General features: G+C 39.6%; 1 protein-coding gene across 3 annotated transcripts in view; it reads left to right on the top strand.

Moving 5' to 3' along the window:
- UBE4B (ubiquitination factor E4B) overlaps window positions 1–16,221 on the top strand; it is a 36,997-nt gene that overhangs the window by 7,705 nt on the left and 13,071 nt on the right. For 2 of the 3 annotated variants that reach the window (XM_082295874.1, XM_082295873.1), the window contains exons 3-16: window positions 952–1,087; window positions 1,595–1,682; window positions 3,730–3,874; window positions 4,695–4,923; window positions 5,386–5,760; window positions 6,631–6,744; window positions 9,428–9,569; window positions 10,072–10,172; window positions 11,303–11,417; window positions 12,969–13,052; window positions 14,618–14,674; window positions 15,035–15,151; window positions 15,267–15,365; window positions 15,810–15,923. In XM_082295874.1, coding sequence (XP_082152000.1) covers window positions 952–1,087; window positions 1,595–1,682; window positions 3,730–3,874; window positions 4,695–4,923; window positions 5,386–5,760; window positions 6,631–6,744; window positions 9,428–9,569; window positions 10,072–10,172; window positions 11,303–11,417; window positions 12,969–13,052; window positions 14,618–14,674; window positions 15,035–15,151; window positions 15,267–15,365; window positions 15,810–15,923 — 1,916 coding nt within the window. The remainder of the gene's footprint in view (window positions 1–951; window positions 1,088–1,594; window positions 1,683–3,729; window positions 3,875–4,694; window positions 4,924–5,385; window positions 5,761–6,630; window positions 6,745–9,427; window positions 9,570–10,071; window positions 10,173–11,302; window positions 11,418–12,968; window positions 13,053–14,617; window positions 14,675–15,034; window positions 15,152–15,266; window positions 15,366–15,809; window positions 15,924–16,221) is intronic. The other variant, XM_082295875.1, reaches the window with a different exon arrangement.

Raw genomic sequence — 16,221 nt, 5'->3', positions numbered from 1 at the left:
GTGTGGTTTGCAGCAGTTCCTTTCAGCAGCAGACCAAAGTGACTGCAGAGGATTTTAATTCATTTGGACATACAGAGAGCAGCTCCAGCAGAATAGTGTCCTTGTAAGCATCCATTGTTCGAAGGAGTTGCCTGTCATGGTGAGATCAGACGCAGGAATCGATTTCATGGAAAATACCATTATTTTGTATGTATTTTGAAAATACCTTGGAGAACCTAAAAACAGTGTTATCAGTGACAACTGGAGCTTCAGGTGTCAAGTATTTTATTGTGTACCTGATATAGCAAAATACAGATGCAAGTAAATTCTGGAAGATATGTGTGAAAAGATGGTAGGGTAAGGTTGAGGAGGGCTATTAATGAGTGCTGCAGCATCACTGTTAAAGTACATTTTCCTGGCTGTAAGAGTAAGACCCCAAGGGAATGCAGAACAATGCAGTCTTTTGCCCTGGTAAGCCCTGTTTGCTCTGGTCTCTTTTGTCCACTGACTTAGCTAGATTTTCTTTGGGGAGAGGGAGGAGGAGAGATGAAGAACTCAAGGAATATTTATTGCTCCTTTATACTTGGTGATGTAACTCCATTGTAATAGCCCAGTCCTGTTCTGATAGGACAGTTTTAGAGGGGCTCTGACAATGTCTTAAGGTAGTTGACAGAGCAGTCTTTTAAGAGATGAGTTTTTATAGGTGTGAATCTCTAAGCACTTCATGGATGCAAGTTTATCTTTGTTCTTTGTTTAATGCAGGTAAGCATCCCTAAGCTGCTGAAAGGGGAGGTAGAAAATCTGATTATCTGTAGTCAAATGTGAATATTATTAACATTTATTTACTAATGCATTGCTAAGAATACTTAAGAGCTGGATTGAAAAACAGTGTTTCCTCTCCTTTTCCATCCAAATAATGTGTAGTGCCTTCTCACTTCTGTAGTAGTGATCTTGGTGGTGCCTTTTCTTTAGGAGTAGCCCACCGAAGCCAGAGCAGCGAAGGAGTGAGTTCACTCAGCAGTTCTCCATCAAACAGCCTTGAAACCCAATCTCAGTCCCTCTCTCGGTCTCAGAGCATGGACATTGATAGTGTCTCCTGTGAGAAAAGGTAAAAAATACAGCTTGTAACAGCTGGCAAATATGGCACAATGCTGATGGTCAAACCTCTTAGCAGGACAATGCTCTGCCCTCTCTCCCTCCCAGCTGTGTTAATTCAGTAGGGTTAATGCTTAAAAACCATACACTGTTTAGACCGCTGTAATGCTTTTTCTAGTCTGGTTTTAATGGGAATTCCTGACCTAAAGTGGTAAAAAACAAAATGTTATCTTAGACATTAAGAGATGAGCATGTCTGGTGGGGATAATTCAGCTACTCTATTTAAAATAAAAAGGTTATGGGATGTAATAGCTGTGTAGTTTGTATTGCCTGCTGAAGAAATTTAGACCTCAAATGTAATATGAGAAACATTTATCAGCCAGTGATTTTAACTGCTGTTTGTGCATTGCTTTCTCTGCTGCATCTGCTTAAGGGGACACACTTTCAGTCAGCATCTTACAGAGGACTGTCTACAGCTTTCTACAAGTTAATGGACTTTTTCTCTTATTTCCACTTCCAGTATGTCCCAGGTAGATGTGGATTCAGGAATTGAGAACATGGAAGTTGATGAGAACGATCGCAGAGAGAAACGGAGTCTGACGGACAAGGTGAGCCTGGGTTGTGCTACCTGGAACCTGGAGGAGGGATGAGCTCAGTTATCTCCATATATCAATATCCATATATCATGTATCCATTTTTTAATACACAGTAGGCCTGAATAAACTTTGAAAATTGTTGCATCCTATTTGTGTAGCACTTGGTAGCCTACTCACAAAGTACTGCTTCAAATGTATGTTAGGTATGCTGGAGTAATGTTGTCTAATAAGGTTTTCTTCTAGATATTAAAACCTGTAAGAATTAGCTATAAAGTTTTAGAGAGATGGTAGAACCCTTTAAAGTAGAAAAAGAAAGCAACTACAAAGCTCTAATCCACTCCTCAAATTGTCCTTTTTGTCATTTTAGGCCCATGTGAAATAGAGCCATAAAGAAATGGGACATCAGTTTAATAGAGAGAAGTTTCTACAGCAGTGCTTGCAGTGCTCGTTAGATATCTTTGTTTATTCTGCCCTGTCAGTAATAAGCTCAGTTGGTAAAAGCCTGGCCTGAAGCCATGCAGCAGCAATGCTGCTGCAGGATCCTTTGGGCAGCCCGAGCTGCAGGCTGCACTCAGGGCTTCCACTGGGGACTGAATAGCCTGGCATGGAGGACACTCCTTGAGTCAGGGGTGGGGGGAAGCCAGAAAGTAAATTAAATCTTTGCAGCCTGAGTTGATACTTCTTACTCATTTGAAGAAACCAAAAATTAAGTAGATGGGAAACAATGTTGTCCTTATACATGAGCAGAACATTTTCTTGCCTGGTTGTATGCGTTGGAAATGATGTCATCAGTGAAACTTTCTTTCAGAAATAGGCAGGAGAGGTAGAAGTATTTGAAACCAACAGAATATTGATAGATGATAAAGTCAGTGAAAATGTATTAATGTCCCAAAATTTATGGTTTAAGGTGTTGAGGGAAAGCTTTTGAGAAGGATACAGTGCTGGTAGTTGCTGGAAATCTGATAAATCTAGGCTTACCTGGTGGTCATTATGAGGCCTCAAGTTTAAAGGAAAAAAGGGAGATTTTTAGTGACAACCTTGTTTTTTTCAGTCTGTTTTGTTCTTGCTCATTGACTTATTTCTTCTAAAAGAAGAGTGTTACTATCTTGAGAGGTAAGATACATAGCAGTGCAAGGTGCACTAGTATTAGTCAAATACCAGAATTTGGTTTTAGATCAAGTAAATATCTACAACTCTCATGGACCTCTTGCAGGAAAATAGCCTCAGAGTCAAAATTTGAAATGCTGCGGAGCTGAATTTTCTGTTTTGTGTATTACATTGCTTCTACAGTGTTGGTAAAAGAGTGTAGGGGAGGGCAGAGTTGTGGTACTGGCTTGTCATGTACATTCTGGCAACTTTTAAAGGCCACCTCTCCTCACATTGCAGGGGTAATTACTTGCGTGCTGTTCCTGTGTGTTCCATCATTTTTTCAGGTGCACACTCAAAGCTGCCTTAGGGGTGTAGGAACCCACCTTTGACCTTTGCCAGACACTCTGTGTGGCTGCATTCGTGTTAGAGAAACTGGTTTTTCATTTTGAGCAAAGTTTACACCATGTTTCCTTTCTTGGAAGAACAGGGAACAAGGAAAATTCTTGAGTCTTTTGTCGTGTCCTGACTTCATTCAGCTGAAAGATGTCTTTAACTTGGGCAAGGGTGAAGGCAGGAAAGAACTGGGGAAGCTTTTTTTCTTCCTGTGCTTTCATTTTTACCAAAAAAATCTTAAATAAGTGTAGATAATGAAAATTTAAATCCCAAATTAATTCTTTAAAGCAGACATCATAAGTATCTTAGTTGAATTTTCCTTCTTAGTATACAGTTTTGAATGTTACAATTTTGGAAATTATGCTGGATTTGAGTATTTCCGCTACATCTTTGCTGCATCCCTTGTGTTTCTTCAGGTGTTTTTTCCAAATTTTGTCAAATGTATCAATATTCCTTTATGATTACACAAAACCTGCCATTATGAGTTAAGCTGAAGCCGTTTAAGGAAGATCTGTATCTGATTGTAGGTTGAGTAATACAGTTGCAGATCAGGTGTTGATTGTTTTGTTACCCCCAGGAGCCTCTGTCCGGGTCGGAAGTGTCTGAGGAGCAAGCTCTGCAGCTGGTCTGTAAGATCTTCAGAGTCTCTTGGAAGGACCGAGACAGAGATGTTATTTTCCTGAATTCACTCTCTGCCCAGTTCAAGCAGAACCCAAAGGAAGGTGGGTACCTGAGCAGGAGGCACTGGCAGGGTGGTTTCTCTTGAGTGGTGTGTTCCCCCCACTCCTTATTTTTACCTTTTTATCCCTCTGCTGCAATACCAGAGCCACCTACTTGTGGTCTTTGCTCAATTTCAACATCTGCTGTCAGCAGACGTAGCAGGAAATGGAATCTTGGAGCAGGAGCATGGGACTGATGGCTCATAGCTCCTGTTTTAATCAATTGGTCTGCTCTTGTTGGTTGTGTTTTTGGTCCTCAAACTAATGTGCTGATCCAGAGCACGTTGCTGGTTCCATTTATTTTTTCAGAAACATTTTTGTGAATTAAAGGATTGTCTTGCATCATAGTAGACATCTAGCAGTTAATTTGTTAAGCCAAAATTTCCTGATTATTTTATGTAACAGGCTATATATCCTATGTTAGCTGTAAGGTACAACCAAAACAATTGTTATTTTATGTGTGAGGTATGTGCATGTTTTGTTTTCGTTTCTTTGACACAACTTGCCCAGCTCAGCAGCAGAGTGGGAAAATAGGAGTGCAACACACAAGACAACTTTAATAGCTAACTATAGGAGCATTAGGTCATCTATGATCTCCCGTGTTTTCCATAAAGGCTGATTTTTTTTGTGTAGCTGTAATTCCAGAACTTAGGTTAATATAGACAGTGATAATTACAGATGTGTCAGTGGGTTGTTTTTGCCAAAACCAGAGCTCAATTCACAGAAGTCTGTTTCTGTCCTTTTTTTCTCTGCTAATGTTTACATCTGACTACTGTGTAGATGAAGACAGAGGTGAGGATATTGACTCTCTTCTTCTTAACAGTGTTTTCAGATTTTAAGGACTTGATTGGGCAGATTTTGATGGAAGTGCTGATGATGTCCACCCAGGCAAGGGATGAGAACCCCTTTGCCAGCCTGACAGCCACATCCCAACCCATTGCTGCAGCTGCCCGCTCTCCTGACAGAAGCCTGATCTTAAACATGGGCTCCAACCCTGGAAGCAGCCCCATGTTCTGTAATGTGGGCTCCTTTGGTTCCAGCTCGTTATCCAGGTGACTTCTGATTGTAACTGAATACTGATTTCACTTGAATACTGATTGGTAGACTAGAAGAGAGAAAAGGGCATAGAAGTGTCCCAAGAACAATAAATAGATGGATTTTTAAAGTTTTTCACTCTTTTTCGTGTGAGTGTCCCCCATTTCAGCATTTTTGATTACACTGCCATGGCTAGGAATGTCTTTGATAGATTCAAGCAATGTAACTGTTTCCTACTGAGAAGTATCCCTAACTTGCATCAAGAAGGCCATGACTTTTAAAAATGTGTAGAATATGACATAGTTTTATTCAACGTCAGTAGAAAAGAATAATGTGTGTGAGCTGCAGAAATATTGCTGAAGAGTCATCAGGAGGGCAAGGACTTCTCTTGCTCGTTTTATTTTTTTCACCCTTTTTCTGCATATCCTAAATTGTTGCTTTTTTTTTTTTTTTTTCTTTTTCCCCTGTAACTGGTTTAGTCTCTATGGGACTAGTCCAGCTCCTCCTACCAATTTCACAAGCTATGTACCAATGACTGGTTCATCTCTTACCCCACCAGCCAGTTCAGTGCCTCCCATTACTGTCAGCTCTCACCTCCCAGCAGCAAGCCCCTCCTGGACACAGCCTTCCTCTCCGCGGTACCGGCCATACACCGTGGCCCATTCCGGAGGCTTTGCTGCTTCTTCCATCCCGCGTTCCTTGAGCATTTCCATCCCATCTAGTTCTCCAAGTCCTCCAGCCATGCCAGTCAGCACATCCAGACACAGGCCCACAGCCATGGGTCCACCTTTGTTTACTGCTTCACCCCGTGCTTTGCGCAGGCGTCCTTCCTTACAGAGCAGGATTCCTCCTAGGTATTGCACAAGAGCAGAGTGTGTTTGATGTGTGCTCTGCAGGGTGTGGCATCAGCGTGCAGTATGGAAGAACTTATGTTTGTGCTGAGCTCACCCTACTCACCCTGAGTTGATTTCTGCGTTTGGGTTTGTGCTAATACCTTGACTTGCTAACCAGGTGTCTTTGCAAAATGTTCGACCTGCTTGTGTGCATTTGAGGTGTGATGTAATTACTTTAAAAGTAGCAGTGTGATTTTAATTTCCTCCTCTTCATATATCCATTCCAGTTAAACTATAAGCTTTCTGTTCAGTTGTTGCTGCTGGATAGTAAACCACATAAACCTGCTGCTCCAAAATCAGTTTTCTCAGTAGGGCCTTAGTTAATTTGTTGAAAGCTGGTACTTGCTGGACTAGGTTGGATTTGACTCCCTGGTGCACAGATCTAAATTACAGATCAGCATATTTCAGAATGCCAGGCTAAGTACCACTGCTTTTCCTCTCTTGGCTGTTCGTGGAATCCCTTGTTCCTGCAGGAGAGAGAAACAAACACACAAGGTTTTGAGACCACTGCTTTAAAGTCATTAGCTTAGAACTGTAATATTTATTATTCAGTCATGTCTAAACATTCCACTTCAGCCATAATTTTTATTTGGTCTCAAAAATTCTTTTTCAATTTTTGTGTTGTAAACGTGTGGTGTTTTTGATACCTGAATAACTTGTACTAGTGTAACAGAGCATGTTAGTATGGTCCTGGTTTTACTAACATGGAGTTACCTGTTGTTTGCATGCTTAGAGAAGATGATTTTTGACAGACTTAAAAAGAAAAGCTACCATTTACTTTTTCTTCTGGCTTTAAAAATCTGATGGCCTTTTCCATTTTTGTTGTGGTAGTTTATACGACAACCCTTTCTCCTTCCTCCTTCTTGCTGTTTCTGATGTGTCTGAGGACAGTAGTGATGAAGAAAATGAAGACGATGATTTTTCTTGTGTCCAGTTTGGGTCCAGGTATTGGAGAAAGAGAATGTAACCTGCATGTTTGGTTGTTTAGGAACTAACAGTCTGTGTAGTGTCAAGTACAGAGTAATTTGTACTTCAAAGTAATTTGGGGAACAACTGAAGGCGAGGATGTGACTTGGCTGGCTCGTTAAGTTGGTGTGTAAACATGGGTAATGAGTACAGTTAGTCAGCTCTCCTTTGGAGATGTGACTAAGGTAAATAAATGTTCATCATACTGTACTTTAGGCCTAATGAGCGTGGTTTCTGAGATGATGTTTGAGTGGAACTTCTCTTTGGCTGTATGAGTAGAAGGCATAGTATTCGCCCGTGGCTGTAATTATAAATCACTGGTACATCATGGGCATGCTTTCCTATGAAAAACTGGAAAATGAGGACAAGGGTTAACATGCAGACAAAGATACAGTGACAGATAACCAGCTGATGCAAACAATGGGATTTTGAACATTTGTTGCTGCTTGACAGCTGAGAATCCTCCTTTAGCCCGTGGAGAAAATACACCTGAAATCTTACACCAGTCCTTCGATGGGGTTATTGTAGAGAAGGGTAAGGGAAGCAAGAGCAGAGTTTTACAGGCTACAGACCTGTGGAGTGACTGGGAGGAAAGGGCTCCTCCAGGGCTTTCAGTCCAGTGGGTATATAGTTACAGCAAAAATCAGGGCAAATTAGTTGCTTGACCTTTCTAAAACAAAGCCAGCTTAGGACTTTAGGAAGTATCTGGTAGTGTCAAGGAATGCCCAAAAATACTTAGTGTGAAATGATCTTGCCCCCATTAGCTTTTTTGTCTGTTGCTGTGCTATGTTGGGACACTGCTGCTGCATTCACTGTTACCTACAGCACCTTCCAAGTAGCATCTCCTCTTTTCTACTGCAGTCTGATTTCGGGAGAGTGAACTTGATAACACAGCTATAGGAGGGATTTATGTATGTGGAATTTAGGGTTATTTTCCCCACTGCTTTGTTTAGTTTTTATTGTGTTGGTGACTCAGTCCAAATGTTGGATTGAGTTGCCAAGCTTTGGATAGGATTTCTGCTGTGCTTCTGGGGTTTTAGTGTGTTTATTGTATCACGGCATTTTGCAGACAGCAGTAAGTTGTTAGTTAAAATATAAACACAGTGGCTGTACAACTATGCAGCAGCTGGCATGCTGAAAGCACCAAGGCATTCAATATATGAGCTTTGTGTTAGAATAGTTTTGAGTTATTGCTGCAGTGAAATCATTAGTAGAGTGACTGTAGAACTAGTAGGTTTTCATATAAATTTATGTTCTTAAAAGAGTATTTTTTAAGCTGGATGTGAGAAGCCAAGAGGTTTAAAAAAGAGACCATTAAAAAAGCCCCATGTGCATGATTTTGTGGTTACTGAGCACTATTTCAATAGAGCTGTGTTTTACATGGATTAGTTTTAATTGAATAACTGAAAGCATCTCTCTGCAAACAGAGGTTGCTGCTATTAGAATGTTGTGTTTCTTAAGCATCTGGTAGCTCAGCATGTTAACAGCAATAACCTTTCCTGGCTTTATTGGTTGGACTGTAAAGTTTGCACAATAGATTTGTATGGCTCAATTATAGAAATATAAATTATTTTGCAGTTAAAAGGAAATTCCAGTTCTGACAGTTTATAGTTTTAAATATGTTTTTAAAAAGCTGTATTTGAGGAAACCAATAGTCTTATTTTCCAGTTTAAGATCTGGGGCTCGTAAATTGGTCTTCATTCAAATCTATCCTGACTGTACACAGACTTCTCTTTGAGAATTGCAGCAGACCATCCAAGTAACTGCTGGTTTTTAGATTTCATTTGCATTAAGTGAATATTTCATGTCTTTAGTCTCTTCTGTAAAATGAGGATTTTGCTTTTAATTAGCTTTGTCAAGCTGTTACGTAGAGAAGAATTCTGTTGAGATAACAAGTCTGAGATTGAGAGTTGTGGGTCTGTTCTTACTTTTGTGTTCAATTTCTCTCATCTCAAGGATGGTTTTGGTTTTGTGGGTTTAGTTTTTGTGTTTACAGTATCAGTGCTTTCTTTTCCCCACTGAGGCTGTGCTACTTAATGAAATGATGTGTTTTACTGAACTGAAATGAACTGAGTTGAAATGAAATAATCTTGAATGTAGTAATGTAAAAAACAGCAGCAGCATGGATATATTGCCTCTGTTTTATGGATTCTTCTTCCTTAGAGCACCTGAAGTGGTTGTGTATAGCCCTGTCTGTCAGCCCAGGTCTCTTCTCAGAAGTGGGAGGCTCCTGCCTCCTGTGGTTTGGTGGTGTTAACAGAATTTTGACATTTCTGCCGTTCTGAACAGTGGCATGGAAGGGTTGTGGTGTCCTGAGTGTCAGGTACAACTCAAAGGCTGTTTGTTTTCTCTGTTACATTGTGAGACCAAGATTTACTGATTCCCATCAAAGTTATGCACCTTGTGGCTGTCTTTCAGGCACTTGTTTAATAAGGCATTTACAGCTCTGAACTTCAAGGGCTGGACAAGCTGTTACGTGGAGAGCTCTTCATAGATCATGGAAATTACCTGAATTATCACAGAAATTACCTGAATCACTGTGCCATGTGTGTGATGGGATGGATCGTTCAGAGCATTGACAGAGGAATGTTCATGAATTGTTTGATTGTGCAGTGAAGAACTCTACCTAATGCTTTTTTTCTGCTTTCTGTGTGTTTTAAAGTGTGGGAGGCTCTGGCAGCTCGAGTGTTTCTGATTCCTGCAGTGACCACTTCACCATTGAAAACTGTAAGGAGACAGAGATGCTGAACTACCTCATTGAGTGTTTTGATAGGGTTGGAATAGAGGAGAGAAAAGCACCAAAGGTATGTTTCAGATGAGTGAGGTTGTAGCAGTGCTGTCACAAACACTCCTCTGACTCATTAGTGGGGAAAGTTGGTGGGAATGATAGTTCTTCTTGATGGCTTTGCTGTAGAAATAGATTTACTGAATTTATTTGGGCCCTTTGATTCTTGTTAATTCATCAAATTTGAGTGATGCATATATTTTGTATCTCTTAAATAAGCACTGTGTTAGAAATCATCCTTCCTATTTCCATTTACTACATTTTATCCAAGTTCATTCTGTATAAAACAATTTTGTGAGACCAGCTCCCTTGTCAGTGTTCTGTATTCTACTCTAAGCTTTTGCTTCTGGGGAAAAAACAACCAACCAACATTATTTATATATAATCTGGAAGGTTTTAACTGGAGTAGTTTTAGTCTTAGTGTGCATATTACATTATACTGCACAAATAAGTTTATCGTCTTTCCTGTGTGTTCTGTATTTAAATTCTGATTTGTATTAAAATAATGTTGTTTTTGTCAGATGTGTAGCCAGCCAACAGTTAGCCAGTTACTGAGCAACATCCGATCCCAGTGCATTTCACATGCTGCTCTGGTGCTACAGGGATCCTTAACACAACCAAGGTAAATCAAGCTGATGTTAATCATGAGAGTTAGACTGTCCCAGGATTCTTTTTTTCTTCTGAGGGTTAGATAAGAAAACTAAGATCAGTTGTTGGAGCAGGAGAATTATGTGCCAGAGGAATAGTTTGTTGCTTTACAAATGATGAGTTGGTGGAAAGCAGTTTGAGTGCTTTCTAACTGCATTTGTGTAAAATCAGCCAGGTTGAAGTGAACAGTTTAAGCAGAGGATCAGGAACCGAGCTGGTTTTTGTCTTGCCTTACGCTTCAACTGTTTTAGTTACAGATTGTTGGGGCACTACACCTGGGAAGGTCAGTAACCAATAGAGCTGTGGTCTTAAAATGTGTAGCAAAACCTGCTGAAGGAACATAGCAGGTGTTTTGCTCCAGAGTTACCATGGCAGGTTTGGTAATAGAAAGCTGTCTGTCCTAAATCACCACTCTGGGATTTCAAGTGCAGTTGTTTAACCAGCAGCCAGTTTAGTTAGAACACTAAAAAGGTTTTTAAAATAGGATACGTGGCTTTTACTAAAATCTGCATAAATTTATATTTGTGTCCCCAAAGAATACTTCAATAATCTTTAAAAGTGCACCAGTTATCTGGTGTGCTTTGAGGTCAGTTTTGTCTCTGCGTGAACCAGTGTTGACATTAGTTGTGTAAATATATAGTAAGGAAAAAAGACACTTCTTTCAAAATGCTAGGAAGCAGTTAAAAGCCACATTAAAAGTAATGACTGTATTAATTCAGAAAAGACCAATGTTATGTTCTTTTTTTAATCTGGAAAAACACATGTAAGAAAATATTGTTCCTTCACCAGCTGATCTTAACAAAGGGTTTTTTTTATTAGAGGGGGTAGAAGGAGCAACAAATTACTACACAAAAGCTGTTGTTTTCTTCCAGCCTCGTTAACCACAGTGTGATGTTGGCAGCAGCATCTGTTTGAGAATAACCTTTCCCCAAGTAACTTGAGCAGACAAGATTAGTTACTTCTGAAAGGAATAGGTGTATCCAGACATTGATAATGTGCTTGCAGACACATCCTTGCATGTGGCTGCTCTGATGTTTTTGCAAATACTACTGCAAATAATCAGTAACTGGTTTGGATTTTAATTTTTTTTTAATACAAATTAAGGTCATTGCAGCAGCAGTCTTTGCTGGTACCATATATGCTGTGTAGGAATCTCCCATTTGGCTTCATTCAAGAATTGGTGAGAACAACTTACCAGGATGAAGAGGTGTTCAAACAGGTAAGGCATAGGTAAAAAGTAGCTACAGCACATGACTCTATAATTTGCGGTATCCAAGAGAGTGGATTGTCAGAAGTTTAGTCAGTGTCTCATAGTCCTCTAGGACTAGCAGCCTGTTAAAGCAACTGGACTTTTTGTTCTTTTTTTAACTCTTAACATTTTGTTAAAAAGGCTGGCTTTCAGTATTTGCTGGTTCTAAGTATTAAAAGTGCATTTGCTAATATGCAGCACACACTAACACAGAAGTGGACTACTTGGAATGTGCAGGCATATATTGCAAGGTTAATCTTGGTTTTCGTCCTTTTGTACAGAACTCCTAAAAATGTACGTGTTAGGATGGCAATCTTCTGCAATCCTGCTCAGAGTTACTGTGTTTTCCATCTTGCAATCTTTACCCTTCTTTGCATCTTTAACAGTTTGTATCTAAGGTGCTAAGAGCAGTTTACAAATCCTAGTCCAGTAATTCTTCATGTTTACAGAGGAAATGACTGAGGAACATTAGGTGGTTTGTTCTGTGTGTCAGAGTAGCTCACTGAGATGATAAATAATTAAGACACAAAACTAGCGAACTTCTAGCCTGTAGACTGTAAAGCAGATCAATAAGGCTGTAATTGTCTCTAATTAGCACTCCCATAGTATTGTGTGATTTGGCTGTAAAGAGGCCTTTGAAATGGCATTTGACCCTTCCAGTTTTGCAAAGAATGACATTAGATAATTTTTATGTGTAGTGCGAGTAACTGTTAATAATTTACGTTTCTGTCTGGACTTCTTTTAGTAGAGGTTCATGTAGTTGAAAGTACATTTAAGCATGACAAAAAGTGGTTGTAAAAGTGTTAGAAGTCCTGCCCTGGAGAAGAGAAGCATTCCTGGAGCTGAAGCACATGGCCACCTGTATAGTGCTTTTCTGTAATATGATTTAATAATATTTTTTGTCTCTTCACAGGAGCAACACAATATACTTTAAAATTCAGTGGGACTCCTGTTGTTGTTGCAGAATTACTATGGGTTTATTTTGTGAGGGTATAGTTGTCAGAACTGTGCAATTGGGACTTATTAAATGGGTGCAATTACTTCTGATTAATAAGTTCCTGTCAACTCATTTCCTCTTTCCTAACAATCCTTGACTGCTGCTTATTATCTTTACCGACTTACACATCATGCAAAATTAGAGTTGTATTATTGCCCCAAATGTACAGAAAAATAAATTATTACCCATTTGGGCAATAGGTTGTTGGACACCTGTCCAGAACCCGTGCACTTGTTTGTGTCTACAACACACAGAGAACTTGCTCACTGAGAACATGCAGGGAACTCGATGGAGCAACGCCCCATTGCTTAGACTACAGCAAACAAGTTGGGTTTTAGCTTTGAATACCCTTTAAAGCCTTCAGGCTTAACTGATAAAAATTAAAAAAAAAAAAAATCCTAGTTTTTGTTTTGTGTAACTTGCACTATTTGAAGAATGAACAGGCATTTCATGCTTTGTGTGGCAATGGAGTCATTTGATTGCTTCCTGTTCTTGAATAAAGTAATTTACTTGTGTTTTTACAGATCTTTATTCCCATCTTACAAGGCCTGGCTGTGGCTTCCAAAGAGTGCTCCCTTGATAGTGACAATTTTAAATATCCCCTTATGGTAAGGACTGTCCATTTCTAGAAGCAGTTTCTTTATGTTTGGTGATAACATGCGGCTTCTAGGCAAGATAACACTTCAACACTTTGGGGATTCTTTTTGGTTAGTGGATTGCTATTAAACTCTGTCAGAAGATTAATGGGGCATGAGATGTGTAAAGAACATAAAAAATTTAGTAGAGTGTGAGGCCATTAATGTCTTAAGCTTAATGAACGCTGTTTGTATAGGTCTGCTCAAATGTTTGTATGTATTGCTTTATATAAAATCAATCAAATGTATGGATTTCATCATGCATAACTGTAATACTGTGGATGGTTATAAAATCCCACTGAACTCCTCTCAATTTAAATCTGGGGAATAACAACCAATATCCATACCAGTGTATGTTTAGACTCAACTTTTGTATGTGAGGAAACTCAAATAGGTTGCATTAAACCCAAATTATTTGGAGTCTATCTACTGAGAAAAATATCTTCATATTCCCTGATGACTGAAGAGGTGAAGGGGTTATTTGTAGTCTTATTAAAGTGTGTACTTCAGTCCTAAGTCTGCTTTCCTCCTACTGCTTTTATTGACAAAACAAGCCAGTCTTTTGCAAACTGTGTTTGGCCACCAAAAGAGCAAGTTGGATTCTTGGTAAATTGAGTATTGTCAACTTAACACCTTCGGATCCTTTAAGGTTCTTCAGTGTATGATGCCAAAAAAGGCTGTTGCACCTCAGATTTGTTTTGTATTTAAGGAAATCAGCTGGACTGGAGTGCTGTAAGTCAAATTGACTAAGTAACTCTGGTACTTGGCAAAAAACATTAATTTTTCTGGGTTTGTGTTTTCCTGCTCTTTTGTCATCCTCCCAATTTGTGAACTGCTACAAATTTGGCTGTTGGCTGCAAAGAAGGATTACTTGAAAATGAGTCTGTGTTTTCCGTATCTCTAGTTGGCACAGTGTGAAACAAAAGGATGCAATAGTAGTTACTCACTGTAGTATAATTGAAAACTGAGAACATGTAACACAGGACAAGTGGGAAAGCCAGCAGTATCTTTGTGTTTCCAGAATTCTCTGTTACGACTGCTTGCTTCTTTCTGTACTGCAGTTGAAAGTGAGCTAGAGATCTTGGGTAGGATTCTTTGTTGCTGGGTTCTGTGTTCATTTGACATTTTTCCACTCTGAGTCAGAAGACAAAGGCCTTGGTGTATGGATTAAACAATTGCTCTATTTATTATTGTTACTGGTTTTAATGGGGCAGGTCAGGAGTCCAGCACAGGCGTTGTCATGTTCTGAGCAAACAACAATTTGCACAGCTAATTTTTGGAATAAGTGCAGTAATTTATTATCCTGTGAGACATGTTGGCTTTTTTGAGGCAACTTGGAGCAGATGCAAAAGCTAAAATGGGAGCAGGGTGTGCTTTAGTTCTCTTTGGACATCTTCACTGTGGTAGTGAAGTTTTTCTGCTAATCAAGGGAAAAAGGTTCAGCTCTTTCAGCAGTTTGTCATAGTAAGCTTGTTTTTTGCAGACAGGTTACTTAGGAATTACTCAAAAAAGTAATTTTTATTGGGATTTCTTTATAGGCACTATGCGAACTTTGTGAAATCAAGTTTGGGAAAACACACCCTATGTGCAGTTTGGTGAGTGTCTCCAGTTTGAGTTTTTTCAAGTAAAAAGAACCATGTCACTTATTTTGGTGGTGGTGTACAATTCCTGTTGATAATGTTCTCCAGAACTCTAAGCAAGAGTACTGGAGCCTGTCATGCAAAACAGTAGTCTAAATTAAGCTGGTAGAGGGAGTCCTTTACCCTGAGAATTTATTAAAACTGGGACAAACATGAGTTGCTTGGGTTGCTGGAATACTGAGGAGATGTTTCCATTTTGCCATGGGCATGACTGAGGGATGGAGGTTTGAGGGTGTGTGGCAGACACTGGAAGGTGACAAAGCAGGATGGCTGACATGGCAGCTTTTAAGAACTTGCTGTTTCTCCTATTTTTAGGTTGTCTCTTTGCCCTTGTGGTTGCCTAAATCTTTAAGCACAGGTGCAGGAAGAGAACTGCAAAGGCTTTCCTACCTTGGAGCCTTCTTCAGCCTCTCTGTCTTTGCTGAAGATGATGTAAGTGTCACAGAAGGACGTTGACAATAGCATGGTGGAGTTCTTTTGTTGTGAGGGGTTTTTTTACTTCCCCAAAACATTTCAATACATTTGCCAATATTCATCTTACTTTCAGAACAAAGTAGTTGAGAAGTACTTCTCGGGGCCTGCCATTACTCTTGAGAACACCCGGGTTGTTAGCCAGTCTTTGCAGCATTACCTGGAATTAGCAAGGGTAAGTATTCTCATTCCTTTAAAAACATAATATGTGGGTTTTTTTGGTCTTGACATAGATGAAGAACATAATCTAAAAAAATTACCTTCTGTCTTAAACCACAAATCCTTTAGGATATGGCTGAAATGAATTGGGGGAAAAAAATTAGAGTGCTATGAATATTTCTCTAAGGCTGTAAGCCAATTCAGAAAATATCAGATCAGTTAGTCATGAGTTACAGACCATGTTAAAGGATGGGTAAATACATACTGTGTTAGTAGTGTGTTGCACTACTGTTGTATTTACGTCTTCGATTTAACTGATGTCATAACTAACACGCATATAAAGTTGACAATAAGACCATAACAGAAGTTTTAGTGAGTTTTGTGGATTTTGTAGAACATAAAATACAGACAAACAGAAAGCAGGACTGTGATGCTGAGAGGTGTTTGTTTGCAATTGCAGCAAGAGCTGTTCAAGATCCTGCACAGTATCCTGCTGAATGGGGAGACGCGGGAGGCAGCTCTCGGCTACATGGCAGCTGTGGTCAATGCCAACTTGAAGAAGGCCCAAATGCAGGTAAATAAAGGGAAATGCTCTTCCTCTGATTCATCCATCCACAAGTAGCCCTAGATGGCTCATGCAGTGGTGGTCTGGAATGGAGGACAAAAGAATTTTGAGTGCCTGCTGCCACAGGCAAGAAGTCCTGTCTTCTATCTCTGTCTGTTTCAATACATTTTCCATTTCTGAAATTAATCTGTTTTACCTATTTTAGCAGTTTACTTCCTCTCTTAGAACTGAGATGTCGCTTCATTAACAGAGCTTCTAGATTACATGTTCAAAGCTTTGTACTTGCCCTGCCCCATTTCTGAGGGCA

The sequence above is a fragment of the Coloeus monedula genome, assembly GCF_965178545.1.
Source record: "Coloeus monedula genome assembly, chromosome: 22".
NCBI classification, from domain to species: Eukaryota; Metazoa; Chordata; class Aves; order Passeriformes; family Corvidae; genus Coloeus; species Coloeus monedula.
The sequence above is the reverse complement of the archived record's forward strand: the minus strand, read 5'-3'. Positions and strand labels throughout refer to the sequence as shown.